The sequence below is a fragment of the Elaeis guineensis genome, chromosome 14 (assembly GCF_000442705.2).
Source record: "Elaeis guineensis isolate ETL-2024a chromosome 14, EG11, whole genome shotgun sequence".
Taxonomy (NCBI): Eukaryota; Viridiplantae; Streptophyta; class Magnoliopsida; order Arecales; family Arecaceae; genus Elaeis; species Elaeis guineensis.
This window is the reverse complement of record NC_026006.2, coordinates 60,006,464-60,021,466: the sequence shown is the minus strand read 5'-3', so window position 1 is coordinate 60,021,466 and position 15,003 is coordinate 60,006,464. Positions and strand designations below refer to the sequence as shown.

Here is a 15,003-nt window from a genome sequence, read left to right as displayed (position 1 = left end):
TGGTCGGAGGTCCGACAACAGGTGAAGGTGGCGGTGGAGCCAAGGACGGCCGGCGACGAGGTTCGATTGACAGAGATCTGAAAATAATGAAAAATAGGAGACTTTTTTTCCGATAAAATCCGGCGACTCCGGTCGCCGGCAATCGTGCTTATAGGCACGGAAAGGAAGGGAGAGAAGAGAGGAAGAGAGATCACGACTTACTTCGAGCTCCGGTGATCTCTCCGGTGAGAAATCGAGGCGAGCACGGTGACGGCTTCGCAAGCGATTTCTGATGATTCTCGCCGTTTCGCTTCGAAATTTTTGGTGGGAAGAGAGAGAAGGGTCTCTCCTTAAATAGAGCCGGAGGGAGGAGTTTGACTCCTCCCCGACAAGGTCTTCAATTTTTTTTTTTTTTTTGTTGGGCTTTTGAGATTTTGGGCCTAGTCCAAGGCTCAAATGGGCTGAGTATTACAGCTACATTAATAAACGTAGGCCATGCATTGAGAGAAGATCACCAATCCACGGATCTGTGTATATATTAATATGCTCCCCAGATCCAATGATCCATTGAAATTGGATTTGAATGTTTTTACCGACTGCACATATTTTACGCCACAGGTGAGAACAGTGCACCGGTGGTTTATGATATGTCCACCAAGAACCAAAAAACTTGTATTTTGCCGACACCGAGTCAATAGAGATTGAGGTTGCAAAACAATCTAAGCAGCAAGTTTAGAGAGGCAGTATGCTCTAGTTTGCAATAGGGATCTGAGACCCAATCCCCCAGAGGATTTAGGCAAGTAGACTTTCTCCCATGCAACATGGTGAATCCTCTCCGGTTCACTGAGTGCCTCCAAAGGAAAGCACAAAATTTCTTCTCGATTACAGCAAGAGTTGATAGATGGACAGGGACAGCTGATAAAAAAACAAAGAAATGGAGGATAGAATGGATTGAAGCAACACAACTCTAGCAGCCATAGATAAGTGCTTCCATTGCCAACTTTCTATCCGTTTAGACACTTTATTTATGAGGAAATGGAAGTCTGATTTTGGAAGAGGTGTAGGGGATAAAGGTACTCCTAAGTACTGCCATGGCCCCTTGTTTTTTTGGATACGGAACAACTAGCGAATTGAAGATTTTATATATAGTGATGTAGTCGGGCTAAAAGTGACGTAGGACTTAGAATAATTAATTTGTTGATCTGACTGATTATAATAAACATCGAGAATTGCTGTCAGGAAAACTGCATCCCAAAAAGTGGCGCAAGGTCGGAGGATACAATTATCAGCATAAAAAAGATGAGAAAGATGAAGGCCATCACTCAGCCTATATACTCTTAGTAAGCCATTTGGATGGCTGAATGCAAGAAAGATAATACACTTGAGAACATAAGATAAATATGACATAGAGAGCAACCCTGATGAAGTCCCTTAGAAGTGATAAATGTAGTAGAGGCTCCGTTAATTAACAAAGCAATTTGGGGAGCACAAATACAAAGTTTATCCATTTATAAATTGTCTCGGAACTCTATTTATTTCATTATCTGAAGAAGAAAAGATCAATTGACTCTATCATAAATTTTTTCCATATCAAATTTTAACATCATCAAATATTTGATCTTGACGCCCTACAGACTGAATGCATGAGCTCTGAGCTAAACATATAGTATCTGTAATATGTCTCCCGGCTAGAAAAGCCTTTTGCTCTTGTGATATTACATTAGACAAGACTTGCTTCAGCCAATTAGCTAATATTTGACAACAATTTTACATATAGTATTACATAAACTTATAGGTCTATAATCGGCGGTATGGATGGATTACTTTTTTTAGGAATCAAAGTAACATATGTGGCTTCCAAGCTTACGGAAGAGAAAGAGGAAAAAATGTATCGAGCAGCCAGAATCACCACAGCTTTTATAATGGGCCAATAAATCTGAAAGAAAAAAAAAAAAAAAAAGAGGGAAACCGTCCGACCTAGAAGCCTTGTTCGGTTGCATACTTTTGAGTGCTAGATAAATCTCCTCTTCTGTAACTTCCATAGTTAACAAAGTTTGTTGCTCAGAAATGAGATGAGTAGAAAAGATAGGTACCTGGAGGGAAGGCACATCTGCATCAACCGACCACCTATTCCTGAAATGAGAGAGAAAAACCTGCTGAATATCCGACGCATTAGTTAGGCCCACACCTTGTTCGTTATGGATTTGTAAAATTCTATTTGATCTGCGATGCAACAGCATGGATTTATGAAAGAAAGCATTATTAGCATCACCACTTTGCAACCAGCAAATTCTCAATTTTTATTGCCATAAAATCTTCGGACGATGAAGGTTAGAATTGTATTCTCTAAGAAGGAATAACAGCTGATCATGCAAGTGAAGAGGCAGACCTCCAAAAGCCGTCTCCATCACCTGAAGCTGATAGATAGACTCATAAAGATTCTTCCCAGTTGCAAACAGATTGTCCAATTTCCTTTTCCATTTTTGCAAAGCACTATGCACCTTCTGCAATAGTGTTGATAATCTGAGACTAGGATCAACATTGCCATCACAATGCCAAGCTTGCCCAATGATCTTTGGACAAGCATCATAAGTGGTCCAAAATTTTCAAACCTAAAAGGGGAGCGACCTCTAACCACAGTACTTTGTATATGAGTTAAAATTGGATCATGATTTGAAGCGAATCTCAGAAGATGATCCACTATAGATTCAAGGTACGCCTCCAACCAACTGGCCGAGGCAAAAATTCTATCAATACGTTCCCAGGTACAAATTGGATTGTGTGGAATGTGCTCCGTAAGGTCATCTCTACCCTGCATTGGTTAGTGTAGCAGTATGGCTTTGTCCCATGTCAATTGGTATAAGAGCCTATTGTCCCGTTACCAGAGTAAACCTCAATTCATTACCATTGTTATAGCATCCATATGCACCATCTCTGCTACCGTTCCACACTCCATCACAACCTCAAGATTCGTGCCCTGCACCCACAACACCATCTTGAGATTCATGCTAATCCGCCACCATGCCAAAAAAAGAAATAACAAAAGAATCCATTCCCTCATTTTTTTTTTTTTTTTCACCGATTCTCTGTTTCTCCTTCGCTCCCTCCCCTATCCCGACCACTGATGGTTCACGATTCTTTCACCGGAGCCCTTTCACTCCTTCAAGACTGCAATATCCACTACTCCACTTCATTCCAATGAAAGGAGTATAATGAACTGTCTAATGAAAAATCTAGACATACTTCTATTAGACATAAATATAGAAAGTTAGGAAATTTTATTTTATTTGAAAATTAAAAATTTTTATTTTTATGTGATGCTACAACTAAATTTTGTAGACTCTTGAATTTGAATTTTGTGAAAGCTCCAATATTTTATTTTTATACAAACTCCATCAGAATTTTGAATTATCAATTTAAACTTATTACTATATTAATCGAGAACATAATTTGCATTATTGAAATCTAAAAATACAAATTATTGACTTGCCCTAACATCTACAATTAGCCTCTGATATTTAAATATATCAGGCACATAAGCATATATCCTAAGATATTTTCGTCATCATCATCGTTACATATTATGTGGATAGACATCATTTATCATCAAAACAAACCCCAAAAAAAGTGTGGTGCCCTTTCTTTGCATGGACCAGCAACCTACCACTTGTGATGTCATCCACCACAGTAGTTTATGGTGCATTGGAACGCCAATGTCCTCTACATCTTAGTTCTGTACCACAATTCTGTTCTTTCATGTCCATGAATTCCACAGCCATCATATTTTGCGGCGTTTACTTTCAACAGTGCATGGCAATTATCTATAGTAACTCCAAAATCATATATCAACTGTGATTTGAGAAATTTGCAGACCCATCTCCTTGCAAAATGGGAACAAAAAGCAGCAGGCATTGCATGGGGGCATTGGTGATCGAAGGTTCTCAAACAAGGGGTTGGATTGATGCACCATTTTTCAGAAAGCAGCACTTCTAGAACTCTGGAACCATCACCTCCCAGATGAATTGTAGTGGGAGAGGAAGAAACGGTAGTCTGGATGATCCACCTGTAGACGACGAAGCCGCTTGTCAGCAGCTTGCAAAAGAGAACTTGCTAGCTGCTGCTCGTAGACCCCATTTGTGGTCCAAATAGAACCATTGAACTTGTACAACGCAAGCCCAAATACAGGTAGTGGTATCTTCCCAGAAATGTCAGTGGAGCTGTTGACATTCCTAATGTCATAAGAACCAAAACTCTCAGAATATCCATTGCTGGTATTATCTGCCCAAAAACCAGCATGCACATCATTAGCTAGATAATTTTCTTTACTAAGTTAATTTTACAATTTTTTACAAATTCAGATTTTAGATCAAGAATCATGATTTAAAAAATGACTGGAAATGCAAGACAAAAAAAAGGAAAAAAAAAAAAGCAGATGGCCCATCATCTCTATATGTGAACTGCACGAACAGGCAGAGTGCTTACTTTTCAAAGGCCTGGACGGTGAGTGGAATGTCAAAAAGCATGCGTCCAAATCTTGTAATGTGGGTCCTGTGGGTATCCTATATATAGGGTACCTGCATCAAACTCAAATGCTAATGTGATGCACAGTCAAATGAAAATCAGTAATATTATTAGCTAAAGATGATGAAGGCATACCAAGCTACAGAGACCCAACTGGATGGAAGCAGATCACAACTCCTATAGGTCTTTAACTCGGGAAATTTACTTGCAAGCGCAGAAATCTGAAACAATGATTGGCAGTGTGTCAGATTAAATATATATCTATGCTCCGTTGTTACCAAATCAAGTGTAAACTCACCTTGTCTGCTAAAGGTTGTCTTCCATATGGTGGATCGCGCTCTAAGTACTCAAATATGGGTAGCTGAATTTGGTTCGAAGTCTCACTGTCATCACTAGAAAAGCCTTCTTGGCCCACGTGGCTGGTGTTATTCAAGGATTCTCTTATACCAATAATGAGTCGCTCGGTTTCACTCTCACTACTGCCATCACTACTTGTATCCTGGCAAATATCACCATCACTTTCCTCACCAGGTGGCCTTCAGTAAAAGCAAAGTCAATATAAGGGAATCTTTTTCATGAATCAGAATATGGATAAGCTTCTAATATTCAAAGGTAAGCCATAATTGATTCTAACAATCTGATTCCATCATAGCAGTTCTAAAGTTGAAATCATCTGGCATTTTTTCCAACAAAAAACCTACATGCATCGTACTTGATTGTTCAAGTTATATTCACAATGCTTGGCCTAATACTTGTACATGCTTCATCAACAGCAGTTGGCTTAGAATATAGGCAGGGAAAATCTTCATCCGCATGCTTTTCTGCCTGCAAATAGTTCTTGGAGCAGGAAATTTTTTTATATAGGTTCACTCTATAAGAGCCTTCAATAAGTAGAGAAGGAAGAAAACATGGAATTACTAGAAGCATTAGACCGACCAGAAATGTCAAAATAACATCAATTTAAAAGAGGACTATAAGATCAGGCTATACAAATTGTTTTTTGTTTTTTTAATCAGGTTGCAATCCCTGACATATACTTTCTTATGTTAATGTATTGAAAAATGATAGCCTAACAAACTGCATAATCTGAGTTATTGAAGTTTCTACATGGCAATTAGGTCACTGAGCTGGTGTGCTGCCCCATACCTTTGCAGGCTGCAACTGCAAATGGCTGAAGCTATACCATGGAGCAAGACAACAAAGGAGAAAAAAGGTAAATCTTCTTTCTAAAAGAATAGTACGAGGTTTACTTGTTTCTTCTTATGGAAGCATTTTGTATGGTTTTCTGACTCCTTATATTACTAAGTTATGCACTTTAATCTTATTCCCCTGTTCCACTAGGGCCACAAAAACAAAGAAGAAAGAAAAAACTGAACACATGGTTAATTATCTGCGAAGGATAATGTGGTCCTGAGTTGGCAATAATTATGGAAATCAGACAAGATAAACAGAAGCATAGAGAAACAGAGCTATCCCAATTATCATGCTTATGTCATCATGTTTATCTCAAGATTGGGCCTTGAGTAATCAAAAGCATTGAATTTACCCAAATGTTCCTGAAAGGAGGACAAGAAGAACTTAAACTCATTTTGATCGAGATGTGTACAAACCCATTCATGATCAAGATGACTACATAACTCCAGGATGGTGACGTAAACATACACAAGAACTGCAACAAGTATAGAAGAGTTTAAGAATGCTAAAGAAAACAGATTCCAAATTCAACATGGTTAGCCACAAAGTCTTACTATCTGTGGTGACAAGAGAAATTTGCAAATAATAATACGATGCTACAAAGCATAAACTAGCAGGGTTTCCACTAAACCAATGCAATACAAAGCAACTCTAGATAATTGAAAAGCAATAGCAAGGGCAAAAGATTCTAGTAAAAATAAGCCCAGCAATCTGAAGCCAGCAGCCAAATTAAAGTCACATGATAATTAGACGATGAATTATATTTTATGAATGATGCAGAAGTTAGCAGGCACCATCCAATCGCCTGCTTTCTCATTGTGTCATAATTGCTGCCCAGGAAAGCAAATATTATAAAGAAAGGGGCGAAAGCACAAACAAGAAATAAGCGACCAAACTTCAAGCAACATCATAACCAGATGAAGAATTCCATTTTACAGATGCATCAAAGCAGCAAGAGGCGTCTGCCATTATGCTTTCTCCTCATGCCATCTGCACCATTTTCCTGAAAATAAGCTGGCAGCAGCCATGGCATGAGGAACGAGCAGATGGCGTACTGTTTGTTCCCTGATGAACCATTGTCCCAAAAATAGCATTTCCTTTCACAAACTTGATGAGATCAATAAGCTCATTTGAATGTATTGTATCAACAAAGATGCCACCATGTATGAATTGTTAGAGACACTTTCTATATAATGTAACACAATCCTATTTGGATCTGGTTATCTATTAAGAGAAACATAATACAGATAATATGCTAAGATGGCATGGAGAAAACATGATACAGGTGCCACCAAGTAGTCCAATAGAAGCTTTGTGCCAAAAAATTGATTTAAAGAATGGATTTAGGTGTCTCCCTTTCTTCTTCTCTTTCTGTTCCTTTTCTATTCAGAAATTTTCTTTGTTTTTTAATCTTTTCACCAATTTTACGTAGGATCTATAACAGATCTAATTTGAAATCTAATAAAATTCCCTTTTAAAAATCCTCAGCTTAGACCCTTCTTTACATTTCTACCTGGTCCAAGCATCCATAACCTACTCTTTCCTAATTCCCATCCCTCTGGGAAGACAGAGCCCAGCCCAAATCAACCTTTCTTCACTCTTCAGAATTGTTGATTACTTGATTCGAATGTCTTCAATCTCACAGACAGACAGTAAACCGGCAGTATCAGACACATGCATATGTGTTTGCAAACAACCCCCAAGATGATCCACTTCATCTTACATCCATAATCCTAGCCATTAGGTTAGATCAAGAACCCACTAAAATATAACAGTAAAATATTGAAAAGGCAAACAAAAAGGCTACCTGCCCCAAAGTAGAGGATGTTTAAATTCTGCCAGCCCTACAATTTAGTACCAAGCAAGACCTCTGCACCTAGATCACCAAAGGAACTCCAAAGCAAAAACTTCCTTTCAATAAATTAAAAATTGCTATCCAACCTTATCCTGCTCTTGTAAAATTCACGAGTTCCTTTTCTCCTAAATCATCCACTAGAGAGCAAGGATTACTCTTATTTTCTATTTCTTCTCTTGGTCCAAAACCAACCCTATCTGGATCCAAATTTTAGGTAATAAGAGATCCTGATCACGTACAAGCAATGCAAAAGAACTCTCATGTGTTTTTGAGTCCAATTAATGTAATTATCATTCAAAAACAAAATTTGAGATGCTCTCCTCTTCTAGATGTCCGGAAACATGATTTCTTTATGAAAATCTCAGCCCACTTTTAGAAGGTAATCAAGGTCAGTGTCTTTTCCAATAACATCAAGCAAGCAGAGATTTAGGTTTTAGGGTACCCACAACTTCCATTGTATCTATGACCTTTTGTATCTAACACTGATAATATAACATTAGTTAACAAGGCATATAATGGCCTTAGCAAGAAAAGATGCCATTAGTACCCACCCAAATTTACTAGGTTAAAAAAAATATTTAAAAAAGTCCTAATAAAGTAAAAGCATGCAACATCCCTCCAACATTTGGCCTAATCAATTGTCTTTCCCATTGTAACTAATGTACACTCAATCAAACCTACCTCTATCATGCCCTTTTGCAATGGCCTCCAGACACAAGCTCTTCTCCTCTAAATCAATATTGCCAAACTTGTATTAATAGCAAGCAATTCAATGTGTCATTCATGGTCCAGCGACCAATTAGTACTTAATATATGCTTGACTTAATATTTGAGACCACTAAGATTCTAAGAGCTCTCAACCCAAACCTCTTTATCTTTTTCTACAAATAAATTCCCTGAGCTGTAAGGCAACCAACACACAGGCTCACAGTTCCTCTACCCCATTGCAAAATAAAATAAAATAAAATAAAATCTCTTCTGCAAACTCCATCACTTTTTGGTTGCTCATGTAGATCATTGAAAACCCAAGGTGATAATATGAATAAACAGACACATTTGTAAGCATGGATTGGATCAAGGTAATCCTTATCCCAATGAGAATAGTTTCAGGTTCTTCATTCCAGCCATTAACCTTCATTCCAATCTCTCCATCAGCCCTGACCATGCGCACTAATTCCCCAAACAAGGAGCAAATTTGAATGGAAAGATCTCCATAAGAACCTTTAACAATATAGCCAACTTAGATCAAAGATGCAAGCCAATAGCATGCAGAAAGAAGAAGACAGAAAAATAACTAAGACAATCCATTTCAAACCACAATGACCCAATAACAAAAAGTTATGGAGGTAACACACCAAAAGCAAACAAGGAATTATAACCATAAACAAGAGAGCTAATCCAATTTAGCGTCCACAGCATTATAATCAATGACCAATGTCAGAAAATATATTTTCACATGATCCACGAAAGACATCCAGTATGCAAGAGATAAACAGTTAAGCTCCGTAAAGGATATAAACAATGAACAGTTTCCTCCTTTCGTTTCTCGTACATAGATGATAAAAGAACAGATATTCTAGCATAAAGAGATTATATAGTCACAGAAATGCACTCAAGATGACAGGTAGCTAATAAAGAACGGAATATACCATGCTATATTTTGGTCGGAGACCCAGGCATACCTTGCATTCAAGCTAGGCCTCGACGGATCCACGAACAGCTGGATACCGGACAAGAATGGCACATAGTACTGGATTACACTGTCGCTCCCGTTCAAAACCAACGGCACCCCTGCTCCATAAGCACTCCACTCCCTGAACGACTCCCAAAGATCTCCAAGATTAAAATACGGGCCCAACTCCGCCGCATCGCAATTCCTCCACCTTCTGACGTTCGTCTGCCACCATCCAATCCTCCAATGTACAACGGAAAAAAAAAAAAAAAAAGCGGAAAAGGAAGAAAGGAAGCATCTTTCAACTAACAAACCCCGTTTCGAACCTTGGGGAAGTACTGAGCGGGCACGAATGGGGTGGTCGACTGGAGGAAACGTTCCAAGTTCCCGGCCGGCAGCGCCGGCCTCGGCGATGGAGACGAGGAGGGCGACGACGACACCGATGGCTTCGACGACGAGTCGTCCGATTCCGCCGGCGGCGCCGGCGCTGGCGGCGGCCGGGCCTTCGCCGGCCGTTGAAGCGATTGTTGCTGCTGCTGCTGCTGCTGCTGTTGCTGCTGGAGCTGGCGGCGGATGGCCGGAGGGTTGTAGAAGCGATCGACGCCGTGGCCGCGGGCGGAAGAGGAGCCGCCGGAGAGGACCATTTCGGATGGGAAAGGGGAAGAAAAAGGGATCCAAACCCTAGATTTCTCGACGGAGTTCTCGGTCCGAGGGCACGACGATAGGAAATTCGAGTGTGAATTAGGGTTTTTATGGGTTGTTTCGGATCTGGCAATGGAGGCGTGAGGGCGACTGAGTTTCTCCGCCTCTCGCTTGCCTAATTTCTTTTTTTAGAGAAAAACTAGAATATAAAATAAAAACATATAATAAAGGAAGGACATGAACGAGTAGGTATCCCATCACCGTTCACCGAAGAGCGACCGCAGCGAAGAGCATTGGAGTCGCCGATACCTAAGGAGTAGTCATTGAGTCTCGGCATTGGATCATGGCTCTCCGATCTGGAGATTAACTACCATGGTGACAGGATTTTTTTTTTTTTTTTCTTTTTCGAAAAGGACGGTAACAGGATTTTTATTGACCCTTTTTTTCATTTGTGAAGCATGGATTTTTGTGTGTCCACGTGCCATGTTCAAGAAAGTCAACAGTTAAACTCCTATCAAAAAAAGCAAAGACAACAATTAAATGACAATTCTGACCTATAATATTATCCAAGCACTTTAAAGTCAAACAGAAATAAGCTTTTTATTAAACTCTTTACATTCTTTTTTATACACGTGGGTGATCGCGTCCGTACATCAGCTGACGAGAAGAAGCCGATCCAACGGTTCAAAAACTTAAATAAATGTAAGCGGGATGCCTTTCGGCTGGTTTACTGATTTAAAAGTACCCTCCCGGTGCCCAAACGATTTTTTTTTTCAGTTAACAATTTAAGGCAACCACGATGAAGATTTTTTTTTTAAGGAACTATTTGACGAAGATGGAACGTTAGCTTTATTTTTGGAAATCCCTCGGATCGTACTCGGCTTCATGGTATGGCGGTAAGTTTACCTCCATTTGTTGGTCCAGCACCAGTGTCACTCCCAAACCTGACCAAAGTCGAGTCAGGATCAAATGTTACCGTTATATTCTGTAATTTTTTATTTCAATAGAATTTATTATTCATATTTTAGAATTATCTTAACTATGATTTAGTTTCAAGGCACGAAAGAACTAAATTTATCGAATCACCTTATCTATTGATAGCTTAAATCTAACTTGAAGTCAACAACAAGGTATGAGTCTTAGCTTAGTCAGATCAGACCTGTCGTTAAATATGTAACTATATAGAGTTTGGACTTGGAATCCTAACTGGTCCGATCCGGTTCATTCGTTCAGGTCAACGAGTGGCAGATGATAAGCACAACGTCACATGAATCAAGGTGATGCGCAGAGGGGTATTTTCGTCATTTTGGATACGAATGGAAGAAACAAGGCTGCAAGGATGCAATTACGCCCTCGTAAAATAAAACATCCATGACCTTCGACAATAATACGAATTGGTCGTTTCCTTATTTTTGGAGTGGCACAGTTGTTGATATGAAATGAAGGGGTAAGAGTTTTGTGACGGGTAGGGGATCGGATAAGGCTAGTTCACGTCCGATCTTGATTGGCCGTCTCCCATCACAACCGGGCCCGGCTGGGCCAGATGACCAGACCGGTCGACGTGTCATATTTTAATTGGTTGGATAACGATTGAATTTTTTTGGTTGGATAAAGATTGAATTGATGTCTCACCTATCTCTTTTTTTTTTTTTTTTTTTTTTTTTTAAATTGATGTCTCAGTCTTTATTGTTGCTTCATCAGTTGATAGTGAGATTCTCTACGGGTCCTCGTTGTTTTTCCGCAGATGTAGCCATCTAAATTATGCATCGTGCTCACCAAATTAATCAAAAATTGACCTACATCTTTTGCACCATAGAGGGCTATACTTATACGGTTTACTGCCATATTAAACATCTCAGATGTACACATACAAATCTTTCTATCAAATTTATGGTGGTGATCTAAGCATGCACTACCCTATACGAGACAAAAAATATGCCATGGAGGATCAAAACTCCATCTTGCTTAAGCGAATATGGTATTGCATTATAAGAGGTAAGTAGGATACTAAGTGGGAGTAGTGATAGTACATCTAAATTTTTCTCTTTGCTAGAGTATATATACTGTGAGGATACATACAGATGTATATTTAGTCACACATCAATTATTCATTAGAAAGTTTTTTAGACCCTTTTATAGGATCAAAAAAACTCAGATAACGCCTTTTAACTAATCTTTTTAGAAGAGATTTTGAATTATTACAAATGGTATCAAAGTCGATCCAACGTATAGCTGATGTGGATTAGAGAATATCGTAGCATAGGTTCATTGAACTCACTATGGACCGATCATGGTATTTATGAATGAATGTATTGATTTAGATTTTTAGAATGAGGACATCAAGACTAAAATAAAGAAAGTATGTAAAGATCTGTGCGAGCATGTATTTAGTCCCACATCAGTTATTTAATAAAAAATCTTAAATTTTTATATAAGGTTAAGAAATCTAAATAATACCTTTAGGTTATTCTTTTTGAATAAGATCCTGGATCATTATATGTACTTTTATTTGTAGACATATGAGTACAAACATGATAAGTAGACCTAACCATAGGCCAAACTTGGATCCAAAAAAAAATCTTTATATAGGTCAAATCTAATAGAGTTTAGACCAAGGCCCCACTCACAACCTGCTCTAATGATAAGTCAAGGTTGTCCACAACTTGATTCATCCATATACCTATTTGTCCACAAATAAAATCAAATAAATATTTGACAATAATGAAAGATATAATGAACTCCATATCTTAGACCAACTCTGCACCGGCCACTTTTGGGACACAAATATCAACTATATAATCAACTTGCTGTAGTATAAACAAAAATTTAGAATGTGATCAAAGAAATTATTAGATAAGATGTTTTTGAGAAACTTTATTAGGAAATGTTATTTCTCCGTGATAAATGCAAATGGTAACTTAGAAATACTAATTATAGGATACAATATCTAATAAAAAAAAAATTCAAACTGCACTCCAAAGTTTTTTTTCTTAAGAACCATACCCAAGCAAGTCAAGAGAAGTATGTAAGGTAGACTTTGTTTTTCATGCTCCGATAAATTTATAGAAGTCCAAACATTGCAATGTTACATAAAACAATGCAACTTTTCAAAACTCAAAACGTTCCAGAAATAATACAACTCTCGGTGTTTTTAACGTTGCAGGAGTATCCAATGATGAGTAACTATTTAAATATCTTTTTAAAAGCTTCGGATAATAGTCATTAGGATTTTTTTATTAAATATAACTTTCTAAGAAATTTTCATCTTTTTAAAACTATTATTATTATTATTAAAAAATATTATACCACACAACGTTCTAAAACAATTGATAGAGTAGGGTGCAGTAAATAATCCGTGTCTCCAAAAAGGGACGGGATAAAGGCAAAGTATTCCCTTTTTTTTTCCTCCTTTCCCATGAAGTAAAGGCAAAGCTGCTGGCACTTTCTTTCTTTCCCTTTTTTTTTTTTTTTTGTAAAAGCCGTAGAGAAAGTTCATTAACGAGATTTTTCATGATCTCTTGATTCGTTTGACATAATTTGATCACAATGGACTCCAAATCTATACTATATACACCCTAAAACGACCAAATTAATCAAGGACTGCACTTGTCCAGATATACTACTAAACCAAACGACCTCGACCTGATCTTATTTAAAACTAGGTTTAAAATGAATTGAGCCCCAATCCTCCTCAAGTCAGTACGTATTGGTCAGCTTGATCCATATCGGATGCTAGGGTGCAACAGCACAATGGAGAGTAGCGGCATAAGAATATGAGGCACTTGCTATGGAGATGGCACAATTCATTAGACATTAGATTTATGGAGCAAGACCGTGTGCCAAGTTGTTAGGCACACACTTGGGCTTGGTGATATGGAGGTTGGATGGATGTTATGGCAGGGTGTGACAGCGAGAACACACAAAATACAGCCCATTTGACCTTTTAATGATATTGCATCCTAGAGATATTGTTTCTGGGTTTGGCATGTAAAATAGATGAGTTTATTTAAAGCTAAAAATAAAGCTGATTAGATCCTTTAAACTTTATTGGGCCACGGTAACCTAGATTTTTTTTTTTTTTTTCACTCATAGTTCCCCCTTCTATGGCCCCTTTATCTGTCTTTCCATCCCTTTGTCTCTCTTTCCATGTGTCCTTGATTTTTTGTATTTATTGCGCACTCTATTCTCTTGATAGGTGTTGTAGAATATTTGGTGGGTGTTAATCTTTGTCATATACAGTTGCAGTGTTGTTGGATGAGGCTTCATTAGAAGATTATTTTCTTCAGGCATATCCAAGACTCTTGCTACTTTATTTGCTTGCATCTGGAAGTTGAAATGTGATTCATTCTTGTTTTAAGATTAATATATTAGTGATAATATAAGATATACCATGCCATTATTTTGTTTTATTTTTTGTCATTGGTGAATACAGAAACTGTTGAGACCAGTCATTTCTAGCCATTCCTTTGTGAAATTTAATTTAATTTTTATTTTTTATTTTTTTTATGAAAAACACAAAGCTCGAATCTTATAATGTGGTACAGTTTCCTGGTTATCTAAAGTCATTATCATCGTGGTACCAGCCCTTTGGGAGTTGAAAAGGCTTCATTTAGGTATGAAACACTGTATAAAGCCGAAGTTTGATACTGTTGGTGCAAAAATTTGCTTGCGCCGGAGAAGCTGGAGTCGGGGAAGCCGCGGTCGCCACCGGGACCTGCAAGGGAAGTCTAAACCGGAGGTGGGGTTGCTCCGGCAAGACCCTCCGACGCTCAAGTCAGTTCTCTGCCTCAACAAGGATGGAGTGCTCGAACGGAGAATTTAGCAGAGTTTTGAGATAAGAAATGAGCTTAAAGAATAACGTATCTGGGTCCCCCTTTTATAGGCGGAGGAGGCAACGGATTGATGGCGACGTTTGTAACCGTCTGGTAGTGGGCCGCCCATGGTCAGGGGAATTGATTGCAAAGGATAGTGGAGTAGACACGTGGCCATCACCGTGGCTTGCCACGTGGAATCTGTTACGAGGGGTGGAGCAGCGTCCGTTGTCGTGACTCGCCAGCGGATGGGAGAATCGTATGGAATCCATCGCAGGAGGTGGAGCAGGTTCGTGGCCGTTATTGTGGCCTGCCAGGGGGTAGTGGAG

The 15,003-nt window shown here is 38.6% G+C and overlaps 1 protein-coding gene across 2 annotated transcripts; it reads right to left on the bottom strand.

The window, feature by feature from the left end:
- Positions 1-3,412: 3,412 nt before the first annotated feature.
- On the bottom strand, positions 3,413-10,179 carry LOC105057412 (uncharacterized). Of its 2 annotated transcripts, none has more exons than XM_029268216.2 (6): positions 9,548-10,179; positions 9,199-9,446; positions 4,799-5,036; positions 4,636-4,721; positions 4,462-4,553; positions 3,413-4,257 (listed from the first exon to the last, which is right to left on the bottom strand). In XM_029268216.2, the coding sequence occupies exons 1-6, from the start codon at positions 9,863-9,865 to the stop codon at positions 3,986-3,988; spliced, it is 1,254 nt and encodes a 417-aa protein (XP_029124049.1). In that variant the 5' UTR covers positions 9,866-10,179; the 3' UTR covers positions 3,413-3,985. The 2 variants fall into 2 exon arrangements, with proteins under 2 accessions (XP_029124049.1, XP_010938314.1); XM_010940012.4 differs by having other exon boundaries at positions 9,232-9,446; positions 9,548-10,171.
- Between the last annotated feature and the right edge of the window lie 4,824 nt (positions 10,180-15,003).